This window comes from Salvelinus alpinus, chromosome 2 (assembly GCF_045679555.1).
Source record: "Salvelinus alpinus chromosome 2, SLU_Salpinus.1, whole genome shotgun sequence".
NCBI classification, from domain to species: domain Eukaryota; kingdom Metazoa; phylum Chordata; class Actinopteri; order Salmoniformes; family Salmonidae; genus Salvelinus; species Salvelinus alpinus.
Window position 1 is genome coordinate 45,004,406 of NC_092087.1, and position 19,354 is coordinate 45,023,759.

At 42.5% G+C, this 19,354-nt stretch overlaps 3 protein-coding genes across 3 annotated transcripts in view; 1 reads left to right on the plus strand and 2 right to left on the minus strand.

Moving 5' to 3' along the window:
* camk1a (calcium/calmodulin-dependent protein kinase Ia) overlaps positions 1-2,520 on the plus strand; it is a 55,275-nt gene extending 52,755 nt beyond the window's left edge. Inside the window, exon 12 of the mRNA XM_071381154.1 lies at positions 15-2,520. Within this exon, the coding sequence (XP_071237255.1) occupies positions 15-106 (92 nt within the window). The 3' untranslated portion in view covers positions 107-2,520. The remainder of the gene's footprint in view (positions 1-14) is intronic.
* A 295-nt stretch (positions 2,521-2,815) lies between these two features.
* On the minus strand, positions 2,816-11,499 carry LOC139562969 (actin-associated protein FAM107A). Its single transcript, XM_071381188.1, has 5 exons — positions 10,453-11,499; positions 6,403-6,460; positions 4,530-4,749; positions 4,289-4,445; positions 2,816-3,911 (listed from the first exon to the last, which is right to left on the minus strand). The coding sequence occupies exons 1-5, from the start codon at positions 10,474-10,476 to the stop codon at positions 3,795-3,797; spliced, it is 576 nt and encodes a 191-aa protein (XP_071237289.1). The 5' UTR covers positions 10,477-11,499; the 3' UTR covers positions 2,816-3,794.
* Positions 11,500-11,681: 182 nt separating this feature from the next.
* Positions 11,682-17,154, minus strand: LOC139562965 (protein FAM3C). Its single transcript, XM_071381173.1, has 9 exons — positions 16,882-17,154; positions 16,653-16,763; positions 16,515-16,544; positions 15,420-15,546; positions 15,122-15,180; positions 14,922-14,972; positions 14,543-14,627; positions 13,895-14,021; positions 11,682-12,068 (listed from the first exon to the last, which is right to left on the minus strand). Exons 1-9 carry the CDS (start codon positions 16,892-16,894, stop codon positions 11,982-11,984), a joined length of 690 nt encoding a protein of 229 aa, XP_071237274.1. The 5' UTR covers positions 16,895-17,154; the 3' UTR covers positions 11,682-11,981.
* Positions 17,155-19,354: the final 2,200 nt, after the last annotated feature.

Sequence of the window (19,354 nt, forward strand, 5' to 3'; positions counted from 1 at the left end):
CCTCTCCTCTCCAGTGTCGCAGAGGCGCGGGAGTGCAGAAGGCAGTGCCGACCGGGACAGTCTGAGGAGTTGCACCTACTGCTGCAGGCCAGCAAGTCGCGTCTGAGTAGCCACAGACCCCGCCCCCCTGTCGCCATGGGGATACGTATGTTTCTATGGAGCCACCCAGAGCCGGCCCAGTCTGGCCATGAATGCAGAGTGATGTTATGACATGCTGTGTCCACTAGAGGGACACAACCATTCAGGCAGAGTTTCCAGGCACGAAAGACCATTTGTTTCCATATCACTGAAGCCAATACCAGTTCATCATCAACATTCAAACCACTACTACTTTCTTCTTTCCATTGTAATGTTTATTTTTCTTCTTCGATTGTTCCATTTGGATCATGAGTCATCCGTATCTTACCTGTGTTTGTTTCAGTTTTGATGCTTCCATCCCCATGAGAAACACTTCAGAGTTTATGAGTGAGTTGACTGCAGGACTCTGGATTGACTCTGTATTCTGGTTCAGACTGGGGTCGTAAAAAGCGCTTCTGGTTCGAGGCATCTGCATGCTTCGGTTGGATGATAAAATGTGAAATGTGTGGATATAAAAGGGAGACTTAAAAAAATAAATAAAAATCTTATGGCTGTTCTGTTACCAGAGGTTCACACTGAGATCCCTATGACAACAAACGGACTGCATAGCCTATCAGATTAATCCTATACACCCTCTCAGCCAATGAGCATGTCCATAGTAACCACACCCACTTAACATGCGAGTTGGGGCACATGGTTTGATGTTGAGACCATTTCAGTTAGGAGTAGTTTGCAAATAAACTCCACTTGATAAGGAATCAAGTCAGTTGTATGCATGACACCTCTAGCCGCAAAGGTCCCTAAATGTTATGATCATTTAAACGTGCCGCCGATTTTACACCCCTATCCTTCGTGGTGGGAGGGATCTCAGTGTGTGTGTTCACTGTCTGCTCTGTACTGTGCACCTCTCTCTTGTGAAAGAAGTATCGGTCTACCGTCTGCATGACTTGGTTATAATATGTTTACATGAATGATGATCCACATATAAATATTTAAAAAAAACACGTGTATGATTATTATTACTACTCTGTTGTCCTGATCCAAAAATATATAATGTAATTCTGAAAACTATATAATGTGAAGTGAGAATCACCAGTCAGATGTTCTGTTGTTGACAACGCACGTACGTGCAGCACAGTCTGAACTGTAACTTTACCTTAACCTCTGCATTGTCCATATGATGGTCATATCTCTACCCCAGTGGCACACTGGCACCATTTCCCTGGTAACCATGTTGATTTAGTTTAAATTACAACTCTAGGATGTTCTATAAGTCGTTGTGGGAGTCTATTTATTTGTTTTGTCCACTGAAGGTTTTGTAGTTTGTCTCAACATACTGAATAGTCCCTGACCCCTCCCTTGCCCTGGTACTGTGTAACCGTTTTGATTGTAACATAAAACATGTTGAGTGAACACGACAGACTTGAGTTAAAATACTATTTGAAATATTTCAAATACTTTGAGCGTTTGCTTAGGAGTGGAACGAGAAACCAGTTCTCTAACTGCAATGACAAGACAGAATGCAGTCTGATTAAAATTCTCAAAGTACAGTGTTACTAGATATGATTACGGTTTCAACACATCAGTATGGCTGACAATGGCTGACAATATTAGAGCGTTGGACTAGTAACCGAAAGGTTGCAAGTTCAAATCCCTGAGCTGACAAGGTACAAATCTGTCGTTCTGCCCCTGAACAGGCAGTTAACCCACTGTTCCTAGGCCGTCATTGAAAATAAGAATTTGTTCTTAACTGACTTGCCTAGTTAAATAAAGGTAAAATAAAATGGAAAGCCAACTGGGGAAGCCTATTATCTGTTTTGTTCATGCCAAACGGCTGTTCAGATTGGATACCAAATCCTTATTGTTTAGTTGAATCAGAGGTACTGCTAGCCAAAACCTTATAGTTGGACCTGGTTTAGGCCAATGGTGACCTGTGTTTGGTCCTTAGCAGTGACTTCATGAGGTTATAATTGGTCAAAAGATGTTGGCCAGTCATAGAAGGCAATCATTCTGGCTTTATAAGTGACTGACTGACTGCAGAGTGGAAAATATGCAAACCATGTGTGAAGGGCTTCATGTTAAATGTTTGGTGTAGTTGCTCTTGATGACTTTGTTAACCTAATAACCTGTGTTCATTTGTTTCGTATAGACCTTCTGTTGAACCTTTCCTTGGTTTTGTTTCCCCTTGGTTCCGATTTGTTCAAAAAATAAACAGATTTATTTGACTCATGACAAACATTTAAATGCATAAAGAAACACGTGTATATTATATATAAGTATATATATTGTATATCCTTTTTTGTAAAAGCTGTTTTGAGCTACTAATGTATGGATGCAATGCATCATGGGTTATTGATCAACATGTATGAAAGGAGATAATGATTTGTACCATCGGAGGAGATATGATCGCAGGAAATGAAATTAAACTTCCTTGTCTATGCATTGTGTGTACTGTCATTTTACTGTCATTTAAAAAAAAAAAATAATCAGTCAGGATCACGTAAATTAGACGACAAACAGGTAGACTACACTTTCATTAAAACATTTTTTTTTTTTTACTTGAACGGTGAGGGTTATGGTATGTTATAATAATACCATCGGTAATACAGTACATGCGTTCTATTCTGCCATCTGATGGGGCAGTATATACTGTACCTGAGTGTGGATAGAGGACGTATGGTACAACAGACACAGTACGCTGTCTTACGCTTGTGTCCAGATAAAATATAAAATGCACTTTATTAATGTTTAATGTCCTTTTTATTTATGACAAAGTAAACGTTTCCAAGGACACTGTCATCCAAAGTGTTAAACATTATTATTCACTGTTGTCACTAGGTGAATTATGTATGTTCTGTTGATTTGCATAGAGAATGTGTGCGTGAGAGGCTCAGGGAAAGACAGGACGGAACCATTATTTAAGAAATAACAGTCTTAGACCACTTGTTAAACTGCTAATAATATAAAATGACTCTGAACATTTACGACAGGTAAAAAATACTGTAAACTTATAAACAAATAGGAAATGTAATATTATTTTACAAATACATCTACTGATACAGTACATCAACATATTCCACGAATACAATCACAATGTGAACACTATATAGGCATGAAATTAAAAATGTTACATTCACTCATTGTATGTAACTCAGTAAGATCCCTGGTTAAAGGGGTGCTCTCTCTATGTCAGAGGTGGTTGGCATGAGAGACAAATGACTAATCTAACGTCAAGTCTCTCAGAGGATGGGAGGGGCCAGCCACGTCCCAGATCTGTTTGTGCTGTATTGCCAGATCCTATGGTCGTTGTCATGGAAGATAATATTGAGTTGGCAAGACAACAAACAGATCTGGGACCAGGCTAGCAGGGAGTCGATCCCTAATTGGAACAAATAAAGATGTTCTTCAAAAGGCCAATTGGACAAGGGGTGGTTACCTTCAGGCAGCAGGCTCTTTCGGAGAAGACGTGTGGCCGAGGACATGTTCAGGTACCAACCTGCACCATGCGTGCATCCATCTGTACTCCCACGCAGCTGAACTATGCCAAGCATACTATCCCAACAACTGTCAACCCAATCGAATAGCTCAATGTCACACAGTCTTCCTTCACCTCCATGTAGTCATGTATCCCCACCATCCTATCCTTACCTCATGTAGATGCTAAAACAACCCCACATCACTCTAACCATACGTTACGCATCTTCCTGTCAGTCCTTTTAAACTATCTTCTCTCCCACATCCAGTATGGTGGTGCGTCTCAGGCTCTCTTTAACTCTGATGAACTCTGGGGAACTCTGCAGGCCCTCCTGCTGTGCCTTTAGCTCCCTCTCCAGCTGCAGGGAACAGATGGACACTGACAGTCATTGAATACAGAAGTAGATAGGACTGCATGCTATGTGTATGTACAAGTTTCAACCCAACAGGACACAGTATGTAAAGTTCGCAGGAACTGAATAAGTCATGTCTACTTTGACTCCATCATACATTTTAATAATGAGCATTGTATGTAAATGAGCTAGTAATGCATGAGTGAAGCTGTGTGCAGTGCGAAACATGTCAACTTTGACAAGTCAGACAGACGCAAAAGCAAGGGCCTGGATTCAAGCCGTAATCGCCAGAGTATTGTGGAAGCTCCGCGTCAAAATTTGCCGACATGCGCAGCGTTTACCGCGAAGGCAGTCTCCCCAACGTTGACATGAAGCATACCAACCTCCCCCAGCCTCTGGTGCCTCTTGAGCAGTTCCTGTTGGAGAGGAGACCGGTTCTTCTTCTCCTCCTCTGCCTCTCTCCTCTGTTTCATCCCCTGTTCCCAGTTCCTCTGTTCCAGAACACGCTGGAGCTCCGGCTTCACCTCCAGACAGGGACCTCTGACAGAGAACAAATAGGACTGTTGAAACGTGCTTGCAGCTATGTGCAGTGGGCACACTTGGGTTACCCTGTGCAAGCCCTACCTCTTGTGTGTCATCCTTAACTCCCGGTGGAGCTCCTGGTGGCTCTTGGAGACGCTGACCAGGTTGAGGCGCTTCTTGGTCTGGATGATAAAATCTCTGCCCTCCTCTTCCTGACTCTCTGGCTGAGGTGGTGATCCACCTGACTTCCCCTGCTCTTGGTCCTCTGCACGTTGACCCTGCGCTCCATCCTGTTCCGACAGCAGGCCAGCGTGGGCTGAGGCTGGGGGACAGAAACAATGTCAACTTGAATGTTTTGCCTGTGCTCACATCCTCGTTTTTTAAAACATGTCCGTAAGCCTCGTATTAGACAGGAGCAGAAATTATGACAGAGGTTACATCACTTAGTAGCATTACACAACTAAAATCATGTCCCTTTTCTGCTGGCCAGACACACTCCAGTTGCATCATAGCAGCAGAATCAGCTAAACAGGTCATTTTGTTCTGTTTATAGCACCACAGCTGTTTGTTATGGGAGAGAGGTCCGTTATGGTGTGTTAAGCTTATGTTCTATTCCTTGGCATGGGCAACAGTGATCCATTAGTAGCCTAGACCCAGATCTGTTTGTGCTGTCTTGCCAACTCCTATGGTTATAGAAATGGGAAACATCATAGGAGTTGGCTGTACAGCACAAACAGATCTAGGACCATGTTAGGGCATTAGCTATCTCCATATCAGAACTACATAGAACAACAGGTGTCCTATTGCACGAGGTCAATTGTGCACATGTTGTGGTTATACATTTCACTATCAAACTCCAAGGACTATATTTACAAAGTGTTTGCATAAATACAAAGTTTGCCTCCGTGATTTTCCAGAGGGATTGAATCATGATCATCAACACCCATCAACCCAATATCGAATCATTCATTCATTTATGTATAAATGAATGATGTACTCACAAACCCATGATGCCCTTTTTACACCAATCATCAATCAGTTCCTATGAAAAGCTACTCTTTCTGCAGTTGTTTCTCTCACTGTGAAATTATCTATAGGTCCCTTACCTGACTTGATCAGTCCCTCTCTCTGCCTCCCTGGTGTTCTGTTTGGGATGACACTGCTAGTATCCATCTCTTCTATGGAGCCCAGGGCCCAGCTAGTGATAAGTAAGCTAGCAAAGCTATCACTGGCACTATGAATCCAGAGGTCTGACCAGAGCTGGGCTGGGTCTGGGAGCCTACCTCCACAGCCACTCCCTGCTCCACTACCCTAACACCTCTGTCTCCATTCCACCTCAGCCCCGCCTCCAGCCCTGGCCACACCTCTAGCTGCCAGTCAGTCACATGACCGCTCAGGTTGTCCTGTAGCCTCGCTACTGCCCCCTCTCTCTCCATACATCATCTCCTCTTTCCCTCCTCCTCTCCTCTCTTCTTCCTCCTCTCCTCTCTCCCTCTCCCTCCTCTACCCTCTCTCCCTTCCCTCCCCTCCCCTCCCCTTCGCTTTGTGACTTTGATCCCTCCACTCTCTCTCTCTCCCCTCTCTGCTCCGTGCCTTGCCCTCTAGGTTGGATTATCCAGGGGCTCAAGCCCCGCCCTGTTTAAATCTCCTCACTAGAAGCCAACCGCCGGACCTATTTACATAATTACACCCATCACAATATGGTTGGGGATTTACAGTATCCCAAAGCACCTCCACACGCCTCATGGTAGACAGACACTACAGGCTGGTGTCCCGGACACAGATTACGTATAGTCCCGGACTAGGAAGGACTTTCAATGGAGATTCTCCATTGAGCCTGCTTTTTCTGTCCAGGACTAGATTTAATCTGTGTCTGGGACAACTGCCCTACATCTTCATTGTCCAATGACAATACAGGTAGATGTTAAGTGATCTATTCTTCTTCTACTCTAATCGGATAACAGATTGTTCTCACCTGTTCCCTTCAGAGGTGTTCTACTTCTGGTGGGAGAGATTTGGAGGTGGTGTTCACTCTGTCAACAGATACAACACAATCAACCACATGAGAAACTGTCAGAGAAACAGTCAGACCAAAGAATACAGTAGCATGTATCACAGTAATGTCGTTCCCAGCCGTCCCCCCATCCCCCCTCTCTCCTTCGTCCTCTCCCCCCATCTCCTTCCCCCCTCTATCTCTCTCTCTCTCCCAGTAATACCATGTTTTTCACAAACATTTTGAATGGTCTAATTTCGAGGATGTCTTTCATAAGGTGATCACAGCCTACTCATTTTGAATGTCCCAATGGACAATCAGCTCAACAATGGTCCTTTGTTGTTTGTGTTAGACCAGACGTGAACGGGCAGCTACAGACCCAGATGACCAGTGAACCGAGAGGAGAGGCCCTTGTGACGTGAAGGGGCAGCTACAGACCCAGATGACCAGTGAACCGAGAGGAGAGGCCCTTGTGGAGGCCTGCCATCCACCTCATTACTGACAAAACCACAAACAACAGGCCTTAGTTACTGGCAATAATGTTCAATACAATTTTTTTTTTTTATACAATATGAAGCCTTGTTTAGAGGAGCAATATACAATCAGTGGCCAGTTTATTAGGGCAAATCCATCTAGTACTGGGTCAGAACCCCATTTGCCTCCAGAACAGCCTGAATTCTTCAGGGCATGGAAACATTACTCAAATGGTATCAAGGGACCTAACGTGTGCCAGGAAAACATTCCCCACACCATTACACCACTGCCACCAGCCTGTACCATTAACACCAGGCAGGATGTGGCCATGGACTCATGCTGCTTACACCAAATCCCGACTCTGCCATCAACATGACGCAACATGAATCGGGATTCGTCGGACCAGGCGTTGTTTGGTGATACCGTGCCCATTGGAGCCGCTTCTTCTTGTTTTTAGCTGATAGGAGTGGAACCCGGTGTGGTCGTCTGCTGCAATAGCCCATCTGTGATAAGGACGACAAGGACTTGTGTTCCGAGATGCCCTTCTGCACAGCGCTGTTGTACTGAACTGTTACTTTACTGTTAGTGGCCCGCCTGTTAGCTTGCACAATTCTTGCCATTCTCCTTCGACTTCTCATTAACAAACTGTTTTCGCTCACAGGACTGCCGCTGACTGGATGTTTTTTGTTTGTCGCACCATTCTCGGTAAACCCTAGACACTGTAGTGTGTGAAAAGCCCAGAAGGCCGGCCGTTTCTGAGGTACTGGAACCGTTGTGCCTGGCACCGATGATCATACCACGCTCAAAGTCGCTTCAGTCACTCGTTTTGCCCATTCTAACGTTCAATCGAACAGTAACTGAATGCCTTGATGCCTGTCTGTCTGCTTTATATAGCAAGCCACGGCCACGTGACTGTCTGTAGGAGCAAACCATTTTCGTGAACTGGCCACTGAGTGTATTTCAGATTAAATCCTTCTACTGGACATACTGCTACAACAGATTAAAAGCAAGTCCAACTTTGTTTTAAATGAAAGCTAAACATAATCTGGTGGTTCATTGCAATCGTCTACATGTACATATGTTGCCTGGGGTGGAGGTCAGCCAGACAGCATCTCTTATGGCCTGAGTTTGGAGGATCTTTGCCCCTTCAAAGGCCAGCATACCAATAGTTCAAAGAAAGGAAATCTGCATTTCAAACAATGATAATGCCTCACCACCACTGATGTGGTAAACAGCGGAGAGATGGGGCTGGAGAAATGTAACCACTCTAAAAACTTATGGACAGAGCTATGGGTACAAGGACTGACCATCCATGATATCAACATTATAGTTTTGACTATGGGCTCTACTCAGTCTGTATCACTGAAGTGTTACAGATTGTGTGCTGGAAACGTAAAGGGAATTTCAGATTGAGCCGAAATATGCCTTGTTTACTGTAAATGCTAATGCGGGAACATTGCCTTTCAATTTCAATCACACTCTAACGCTCATATTTTGGGTTCTGATGGGGTACGACAATTGAATGTAAGCTCATGAGGCATACTCAGAAAAAAAAATCAATGGGTATATATATCATTAATTGAAAAGTAAAACAATGTATGTCGCAAAAGCAGATAGGTTTTCATTAAATATTGAAGGGGCTGGCTAACTTTATACACAGCAACCCAGTCTACCTATTGGCAGTGGTGTACTGGTATTTTAAGCTTCTTTGTCATTTTGTCCTGATCCACCACTACAAATGACTAAATTGAAATGGTATTGACCGCCCAACCCAGATACTAACATGATCAGCTATTGACTAAGGGAATGAATTTGATTCATTATAAAATGTTACATGGAGAAAATCGGACCTCTGAAATGAAAACGGATGGCCCTCCCTTCAGCAAAATATATTTGACCTAAACCCTCCCTGAGCGCTTGAAGAAAAAAAAAAGAAGTGACCATCCCCTATACCCAAAATAATAATTAAAACAAAACATCCTTACCATTTACCCTCATTTCCATAGGCCTATTTCCCAATGCCAAATCAAAATTGCCACAGAAACTGTCCCTGTTTGCAAACAATTCAATCTGAGACGTCATTAGGAATCTGAGCATGGTACTTTCAAAAGTTAGGCCTACCTTTCCACCCCAGACAGTAGGCCTACCGATGTACAAAAATGTAAGCTTCAACTGCCAAATGCAGAAAAATGTAAGCTTTAACTGCCGTCTACTCTTGGCTTAACCCAATGAGAGAAGGTCAAGAAGTGTTTCCCTAGAAGCTGTCTGTAGCTCAGCCTCTGAATGTCAAAGAAAGGAAAGAATGATATCCCCATATGCAACCGAGTCAAGTCTTCCCTGGTATTTTACAGCTTGTTTCTAGCACAAAGCATCACGGACCAAAGCGCTGTTATAGATCACTTTATATAATCAGATCTGTTTTATTTTCTTAAAAATCTTAAGCTAACAAGGGGTAGGCCTGTGCTTTTTGCCATTTTCTGAAATTGAAAAAGCATGACCCTCACCGATATTCCTCCATGTACCCATTCTGTCCATTTGGATCCATCCCTAACAGGAGAAGAGTTTATAATATTGTTGAGCAGTAGTATTGTAAGAGTTCAGTGAAGGTAATACTAAAATGATGTCATCTAAGTGAATCTTAATCTTGTTGAGGTTTAGCAATAGCGTCACTGTTCAAAGGGAATTGACCCAAACCCTGCTAATGAATACGAGGAGAGTACGTGTGTGTACATCTGGTTGAGCTGTAGTAATGGCATCTCCGTTGGTTCAATGCTCTTTAGATAATGAGGTGGTATTGCCACTTATTGGCTAATCTCTGGGAGAAGATGTTGTGCGTCGACCATTGTTGTGACACAACAGCAGGACCTTCGCTCTGTGGTAAACATGCTGCTCTTACCGGGTCTAGTCTACGTGTTGTTTCACACAGACACACACTTCTTTTGGGTTACTTACAAAGCTTGAAACATACTGTCACAAAGCTTGAGACATACTGTCACACAAAACATACTGTCACTCTTTCAATCGCTGTCAGAATATTTCAGAAGGTTCCACTGGGCACAGATGTCAATTCAACGTTTACTTCACATTGGTTCAACGTCATTTCATTGATTCATCCAGTGTGTGCTCGGTGGGTTTCTACGGCTCATTTGAACTGTTAACAAGTTTGTAAATAGCCAGTGAAGCAACTCTGGCCAAAGAGGGAAACCAAACATTTCTGTAATTCTTTATTCTATGAAACAAGTTCGATGAAAGATGTTCATTCAGAGACAGACATTAACTTTCAATCTGGTTGAGGTTCAAAACATGAATTACAATTGAAAAACAATTGCCTCAGGTTTTCTAGCTCGCAAGTGACATAGACCTTCAGACCTTTTTTGGGCTTACAGACACATCAAAGTTAATTAGAATAGTTGTTTAACATTGCCAGTTTATTAACATAATGCATGTCCCTGCAGCAGCACCCTGCAAGCTGACCATGTGACCTGAGATTTGTCAGAGTCCAGCGTCGTGTCAAATCAGAAGTGAAGAAATGAGGAAGGAAACATAATAGTTACTTACTTTCTTTCCGTGGGTGACTCCCATGGCCTCAGGATGAGCTGAGATCCTCGGCAAGAGTAGGTGAGTCTGTACAGCTCCTGAAGTTTCACTTGTTCTGAAGTTTCACTCGAGCTGGTCTCTAGTGAAGGAGAGGAGAGCGGGGAGGAATGCACTCCCCCAGGACCAAGGACAAGTTGACAACCCTCGTCTAATGCGTGACACCAGTTTCTGAGAGGGCGCATTAAATCTAGGGGATTCACCAGCCGTTCATCACACCAAGCCCGTCAACAAATGAGAGCAACAGAGGTCTGCCTCTTTAGGAGTGGGGGGAGGAAGAGAGCCCAGAGAAAGAGAGAGGGGTAAGAAAGGGGGTTAGGTGGGGAGAAGCTTGAGAAGGAAAGAGAAGGGAGCGGTTGATATTTTGGTTGAGAGGGTAAGAGATTGCAGAGAAAGGAGAGAACTGAGGAGAGAGAGAGAGAGAAGAGTGAGGGTCGGGGTTTGTGAGAAAGAGAGAGAAACAGAGACAAAAGGAGGTAGAGGTAAGATAATTAAGAAGAATAACATCAAAGAAAAAAAACTCCTGACCACCTGTTCATGGTTAACCGGTGGTCCCCACTCGCCACTCTCCAAAGCTTAAGGGGGGTCCAGGGCAGATTAGGCTAATTGAGGTTGACGGAGCAGCCGGTTTGCATACGGTAATGGGGGGCGTATTGGTGCTCTGTGCAGCCAAGGAAGGTCTAGCTGGCCACTACACCATTCATTTATCTATTTAACCTAGGTAATCCACTCACTAGCAATTGCCACTGCTATCCAGGGAGTCCTTAGCCTGGGTGCCAGTCTGTTTCATTGTCACGCCTAACATGCTCATGTGTGGCATGATAATGAGTGACAAGGAATTCACATTATAGCACAAACAGATCTGGAACCAGGCTAGGGAGTCCTGGAAAACAACAACAACACGGATTAGGTAGAGATGGAATGCCATCTATTTAGTCAACCAATGAGAGGTGCCTCCCTTCCAAAATAGCCGTGCTAGCACGCTAAACACACAAAAGTGAATGAGATAAGTAATTTCTCCAGGGAAAAGTATGATGCTACACAAAAGACAGCACATTTCAAGTTAGGCCCGGGATTATGACAATACTAAATGTACAGTACAATTCATGAACTGTAGTTCAATAAAAATCCCATAGAGGGAGCTCAAGCTTCATTATTTAATTTGTAACAACATCTCTCATTCAATACATCTCTCGAATTTCTTACTTTTTTTATTGTTTACATACTTTGAAACTCCTCTATTTTGCAAAAAATTCTGTAACCATAATAATCTGACATGAAAAAACACACAATGAATGCCCAGTCTTAACAGAGAAGTTGTTCCTTATTGTTGAGTGATCCTGACAGTGGTTTGTTTGATCTGTCAATCACCAAGTATGAGTGCCGATTCAGGATCTGTTTACCCTTTGACATAATAATGAATAACAATACATGGACAGGATGGACATGATTCTAGATCAGTATACTCGGAGATCTCTGTATGGGATGTCTAGTCAGATTTTCCTGGGGAAGCAGCCGGCTATTTCCACCATCTCTGGCCAGTTTCCATAAACATTGGTCTTCTGATCATTGGCAGCCAGCTGAACAATAGAAGATAGGAAATCATCACACTGTAGTTTCATCAAAGAACCTGTCACACTATATACAGTGGGGCAAAAAAGTATTTAGTCAGCCACCAATTGTGCAAGTTCTCCCAATTAAAAAGATGAGAGAGGCCTCATCCAGAAAATCACATTGTAGGATTTTTTATGAATTTATTTGCAAATTATGGTGGAAAATAAGTATTTGGTCACCTACAAACAAGCAAGATTTCTGGCTCTCACAGACCTGTAACTTCTTCTTTAAGAGGCTCCTCTGTCCTCCACGCGTTACCTGTATTAATGGCACCTGTTTGAACTTGTTATCAGTATAAAAGACACCTGTCCACAACCTCAAACAGTCACACTCCAAACTCCACTATGGCCAAGACCAAAGAGCTGTCAAAGGACACCAGAAACAAAATTGTAGACCTGCACCAGGCTGGGAAGACTGAATCTGCAATAGGTAAGCAGCTTGGTTTGAAGAAATCAACTGTGGGAGCAATTATTAGGAAATGGAAGACATACAAGACCACTGATAATCTCCCTCGATCTGGGGCTCCACGCAAGATCTCACCCCATGGGGTCAAAATGATCACAAGAACGGTGAGCAAAAATCCCAGAACCACACGGGGGGACCTAGTGAATGACCTGCAGAGAGCTGGGGCCAAAGTAACAAAGCCTACCATCAGTAACACACTACGCCGCCAGGGACTCAAATCCTGCAGTGCCAGACGTGTCCCCCTGCTTAAGCCAGTACATGTCCAGGCCCATCTGAAGTTTGCTAGAGAGCATTTGGATGATCCAGAAGAAGATTGGGAGAATGTCATATGGTCAGATGAAACCAAAATATAACTTTTTGGTAAAAACTCAACTCGTCGTGCTTGGAGGACAAAGAATGCTGAGTTGCATCCAAAGAACACCATGCATACTGTGAAGCATGGGGGTGGAAACATCATGCTTTGGGGCTGTTTTTCTGCAAAGGGACCAGGATGACTGATCCGTGTAAAGGAAAGAATGAATGGGGCCATGTATCGTGAGATTTTGAGTGAAAACCTCCTTCCATCAGCAAGGGCATTGAAGACGAAACGTGGCTGGGTCTTTCAGCATGACAATGATCCCAAACACACTGCCCGGGCAACGAAGGAGTGGCTTCGTAAGAAGCATTTCAAGGTCCTGGAGTGGCCTAGCCAGTCTCCAGATCTCAACCCCATAGAAAATCTTTGGAGGAAGTTGAAAGTCCGTATTTCCCAGCAACAGCCCCAAAACATCACTGCTCTAGAGGAGATCTGCATGGAGGAATGGGCCAAAATACCAGTAACAGTGTGTGAAAACCTTGTGAGGACTTACAGAAAACGTTTGACCTCTGTCATTGCCAACAAAGGGTATATAACAAAGTATTGAGATAAACTTTTGTTATTGACCAAATACTTATTTTCCACCATAATTTGCAAATAAATTCATTAAAAATCCTACAATGTGATTTTCTGGAGAAAAAAAATCTCATTTTGTCTGTCATAGTTGAAGTGTACCTATGATGAAAATTACAGGCCTCTCTCATCTTTTAAGTGGGAGAACTTGCACAATTGGTGGCTGACTAAATACTTTTTTGCCCCACTGTACCATCTGCTTTATTACAAAAGTAGAGAGAGCTTATAGTACTATAGTATATACTATACATATAGTATGTACTGTCTATACTATTACAGTATAGACAGTACAATTGTGTAGTAGTATTGCAAAAAGGTTGCTGGACAGAATAGGGATTTTATATCGATTGATCTTGATATTTGTAGTAGACAGTGTCGATGCTACAAATGCTCTCTCACCTTCTCAAAGGGGCTTTTCTGTTCTGTCCCAGCGCCTCCAGCAAAGACCCAGCTGTCTCTGAATTTGACATCATTGATACTGCTGCTTCCCAGTCCCGCAAATATGTTCCTGATTTCATCAGTCATCCTGAGGAGAGGTTGAGGATCAGAGTGACTGTTCTAATTTGAAAACAGGATGTAAAATGAATATTGATTTATGAATGTTTGAATTTATTTAAACTAGAAATGGGCACCGATATGGAAAATCTATATCAGTTGCATTTTTATCTTGATACAATATATCGGTTTGTCTCTGCTCTGGGAAGTTCAGACATCTGTTTGCGGTTTGCTCATTGGACCAGGTGTGAATGTTCTGGGAGCCTAACCTACCCACCCAGTCTGAATACAATGGGAGGCCCATCTACCGAGTGATGACTCAGCAGGCATGCTACGAATACTAAGTAGACAGCCTGTGAGAAGGTCTGTGAGAGGGTTTTGTGCATACAGGAACAGCCATTTATGCTTTTTTTACATTATAGTGTAGGTTAACAGGAAGGATAAACCGATATCACAATATGCCTTGCTCATATATTAACATCAAACGATATATCGATATCATATCAAATGATCGATATTGGTGCCCACTGCCCAACACTAATTTAAACCCACTTTGTCGCTGCATCATCAAAAGATGCCACCAGAACAATCATTCCGGGTTTAATCGTCTTTAAGAAGTCCAAGATGGCCTTTGATTCTTTTTGGAGAAAGTAGAAGAAAAAAAGAAAACAAAACTGTAGTTTAGATGAAAAAACAAGATCATTTCTATCTTTACATTTCCATCAGATTATAGAATGCATGTCGCTTTTGCATCCTAATAAAAAGCTCTGACGAAGGCCTTGAGGCCGATACGCGAAGCTTAATAAAGAGCAGTGATACCCCCACGCTGCTCTTGCTAGTATCTTATTCAATTGTTACCATGCACCTGCAACAAAGATAGCTCAGATGTGCGAGTGCCTTTTGAATGTTGTATCCTTATAACTGCCCTTACCTCCAGAGTACATGTCAAAGTAGTCAAATTTTTCGATCTTCCCATTTTCACCTATGAAAACAAGAGATGCACATTGCATAACGAGTCAGGCATGTCTGATGCCATTTCACTTTTGCACAATCCAATCCATTCACTCCATAGCAGTGTGTCTACGTGCATCACAGCTTATGTGTGGTGAAGTTAGGAGAAGCTGAGCTCACCATTCACCAGCACTAGGTTCAGGCCTGACCCCACGTTGTTCATCACACCACTCATAACACTACGGAGATGAGAGTCACATGTCACAAGACTGCAAACACGAGAGCTGGAGTAGCAATCACATGTGCAATAGCTGAAGTGTCATGCAAAAGTTTGGTGAAAATATCCACGTTTAATTTGGGACACGTTTAAAGTAGGGGTGGGCTGCATTCAAATATTCCTGTCTTGCTCACTAATCACTAGTTAATAAGTCCATTTCTGTTAACAATATGAATGTACATTGGTTAAGAACACACGTACATGTTACCATCAAAGCAGATCTTGGGGCCCACAACAGTCGCTGCTCCACTCCTGATTTGAAATGCAAAATGGTCGATAGGGCAGTTTTTGGAAAGGCTGCATTTTGTTTGGGAGATTTCGGGCACAGCTGACAAATACAGGCACAGATAGATATGTGTTGAAATTATATATTTACAAACCAACAGAGAAAACAACATACTCATCAAGCTGTAACACACATCCTTATGATAAGTCTCATATACAACCAGTCAAGCAATCTACAGTACCAGTCAAAAGTTTGGACACACCTCCTCGTTCCAGGGTTTTTCTTTATTTGTACTATTTTCTACATTGTAGAATAATAGTGAAGACATCAAAACTATGAAATAACACATATGGAATCATGTAGTAACCAAATAAAAGTGGCAAACAAATCAAAATATATTTGAGATTCTTCAAAGAAGCCACCCTTTGCCTTGATGACAGCTTTGCACACTCTTGGCATTCTCTCAACCAGATTCATGAGGTAGTCAAAATATATCTACAATGTAGAAAATAGTAAAAAATTAACTTTTGACTGGTACTGTGTGTAGACAGAAACCTCTTCAGATGTGATTCAAAGTGTTACACATGATACAAAGTGTGATACAAAGTTTAAATTAATGCAAAGTTAAGAAAATCATATTATGAGAGACATAATTCATATGTAGGACCCCCCTCCTACGTCTCTCTCCTTTAGAACCAGCACTATCACACTCCTAGATCTGATGAAACAGAGTACTGGGTTACTTTCAAGAAGTGAGGGAGGAGGCTGTGAATAGCTAAAGATTACTGAATGATAGGCGACTGAGGGTTCTGATACATGTATCAGGGACAAAGAGAAAACTTCAGACATCATAAGAGACACTTCTGAACTGTCTGTATCACTTGAAGTTCAACTATTTACTTCATAATAAATTATTCCCGCAGAATATTTTACTTAGGAGAAAGGGTCAAATTCTACTGTATTCAGCATTTGGCATGTATTGAATATTCGGCACGTTCAGCTATGAAGATTGATTGATACTATTAAGATAGATGGGAAATAGCTGAAATGGAAATGCTTGAAACACTTACCAGCAGTGACCACAGTTGCTCTTTGAGATCCTGAAATAAGAGAAACACAACACAGTGCTATTATACTGAGGGGGAAAACGATTAAGTAGAGGGCAAAAGAGATACACAGAAATAGATATGGAGAAAGAGTGATCTTACCAAAGATATGTTGTTGTATAACCCTTGCTCTCTGATGGATGTAGGGTGGGTTGGTATAGATTCCCCACATAACGATGATGACGATGAGGAAAATAACAGGATACACAACGTCTAGCAACCACAACCACAGCAACACAACCACACATACGTGAGATAATGCAAATTCCACACTCAATCACATTTAACTTATTCAAAATATTCCCATACCATGCAAAAACAGAGCTCTCACCTCTTGGTCTCATCTCAACAGCCAATTAGAAGACAATTCCTTGGTATTTTGGCAGATCTTTACACTGAAAGAAGAGATTCCTGAAGTATTTCCTGACAGCCTGAAGTACTCTCCTCTGTCATGCTGTATAGCTCAAGCAACAGTCCCCACTTCCACCGTCATCCTGTAAAATCTACAGCAGTGTTCAACCTCAATAGAGAACCAAGAGTGATTATCCTGTAGCCTATAGTATAGAGTAAATGCCAACACTCCTGTAAGGTACATTGTGAAACCAGGATATGGTAATATGTCCACACCCACCATATAAACAAGATGGCCACACCGAGGAGGACACGACAACGGATATTGGCTTTGATCAAACAATACAACACAATGAGACCTGAGAAAGGCAGCTTTAGCAGTTGTATTTACTTTTGCCATACCTTTACTGTCCTCTAGTGTTGAAATCAAACACCTAACGTAGAACACAGCAGTGTGATTGGAAATGGGCCAACGGACAAGAGGGCATGCACTGGCCTGATGGCGTTAATGTTACTGGAATCGCTCCCTTCCATGATTCCATATTTACCCTTTGGATTGTTGGTTTATGTGATTAGCATACACAGGTGTGGGGGTGTGGTTGATAATGACGTGTCACTCATGCCAGATGAGCAGAGCGTCTCTTTATTTATAAGCACTGAAGAAACTCACAGTAGCGGTACTGTACATTATTTAATTTCAAAATGCAGAAGGGCAAACACAAAACAGAACTGCAAACACTAAACACAGAACGGCAAACACGTGCTTATACGCCTGCATTGCTTGCTGTTTGGGGTTTTAGGCTGGGTTTCTGTACAGCACTTTGTGACATCAGCTGATGTAAGAAGGGCTTTATAAATACATTTGATTGATTGACATACACATTTTTGCTCAGGGGGAAATACATTTATACAACATGTTTATATAATATAAAGAAGAAAATAAACAACGAAAAACGTATGCACTCACTCACTCTGGATAAGAGTGTCTGCTAAATGACAAAAAATTATAATAATTAAAGGACGTAACCACAACAGCTTGTGTCTTAAAGACAAAACCTGGGCAGCTGTGTTAAGTTAACATAGTACCACATACTTTACATTAAATGTGTGAATAATACTTAAAGATGACACAACAATACTCAACAACTGAAACAGTGCTTGAAGAGGTCAGTAACAAATAGAAAGATTTGATTGCGGTACACAGTGCAGACACAGCATCTATACTTGTGAAGAATGGTTCTTCTGGTCTGCTTGCCATTGGTATCGGTTGTATATTTTAAAATATTATTAACAGTCCAGATGTGTAGAATAAGGTATGCATGTCATGACAACAATTCCCTGAATTAAAACCAGCATCAGTGGATAATAGCCCTGTTGTAACTAGTCAATGCAAAAGAGCCCAGCCATTTCGGGTGCATGTAGACTGGAAGGGGTGCAAGGAGAAGAAGAGGTAACAGCTTAGCGAATGCACACACACACACACACACACACACACACACACACACACACACACACACACACACACACACACACACACACACACACACACACACACACACACACACACACACACACACACACACACACACACTTCACAGTCGACCTCAGCTAACCTGAGCGCAGAGCAGTGTCATCCGAGTGATGATTCACTCCAACATATCCTGTTGGAGGGGAGAAAAGAGAAGAAAGACACAACTAGATCTCTTATCACAGCAAAAACACCCACAAGCACTGAAAAAATATATAGTAGGCTAGACCTATGAAATAAATGGCCTGTCATGTCCCAATGTTTAGCAGCCAAGTACTGTCCATGCAGGTAAAATTACTATCATATAGCCTATGGTATAACTTAGGTGTTGCCAAAACTTTTGTAGTCTCTAAAATGTAATTTTCTCCATCCCCTGAGTAAGACAGCTGTTCTGGAGTAGACTATAGTGGCTCAGGGGTAATATTTCTCCAAGATGCAAATCTAGGATCAGCTTCTCTTCCCCCAATCTTAACCTTAACCAACGGAAGGGAAAATGCAAAACTGACCCAAGATCAGCGTCCTGGGGCAACTTCACCCCTACACCACTATAGTGACGAGGAGGATGACAGAGACACAGGACCAGGTCCACCAACCTCATCAGAGTCCTCCCCCAGCGTGTAGGGCCCATCCTCCTCAGTCCCTCCTGACCCCTCAGCCTCCATCCGCCTCAGCACTGAGTACCTGTATGTGGCCTCGCTGAAAAGAAAACACTGTTTAACATTTACATGATTTATTATTGAGACTATGACATAAGCAGTTCATTATGATAGTACCCTGGGCACTACACCTGATAAGCAAGTTTACTCATTGATGAAATAACATAAAATGAGCATAATGAACAACCTCATGAAGGCAATCATAAATCCTTAAAAAGGCTCCATTCGTATTGACATGCAGCCAACATCCAGAATACTGGACCTCCAGG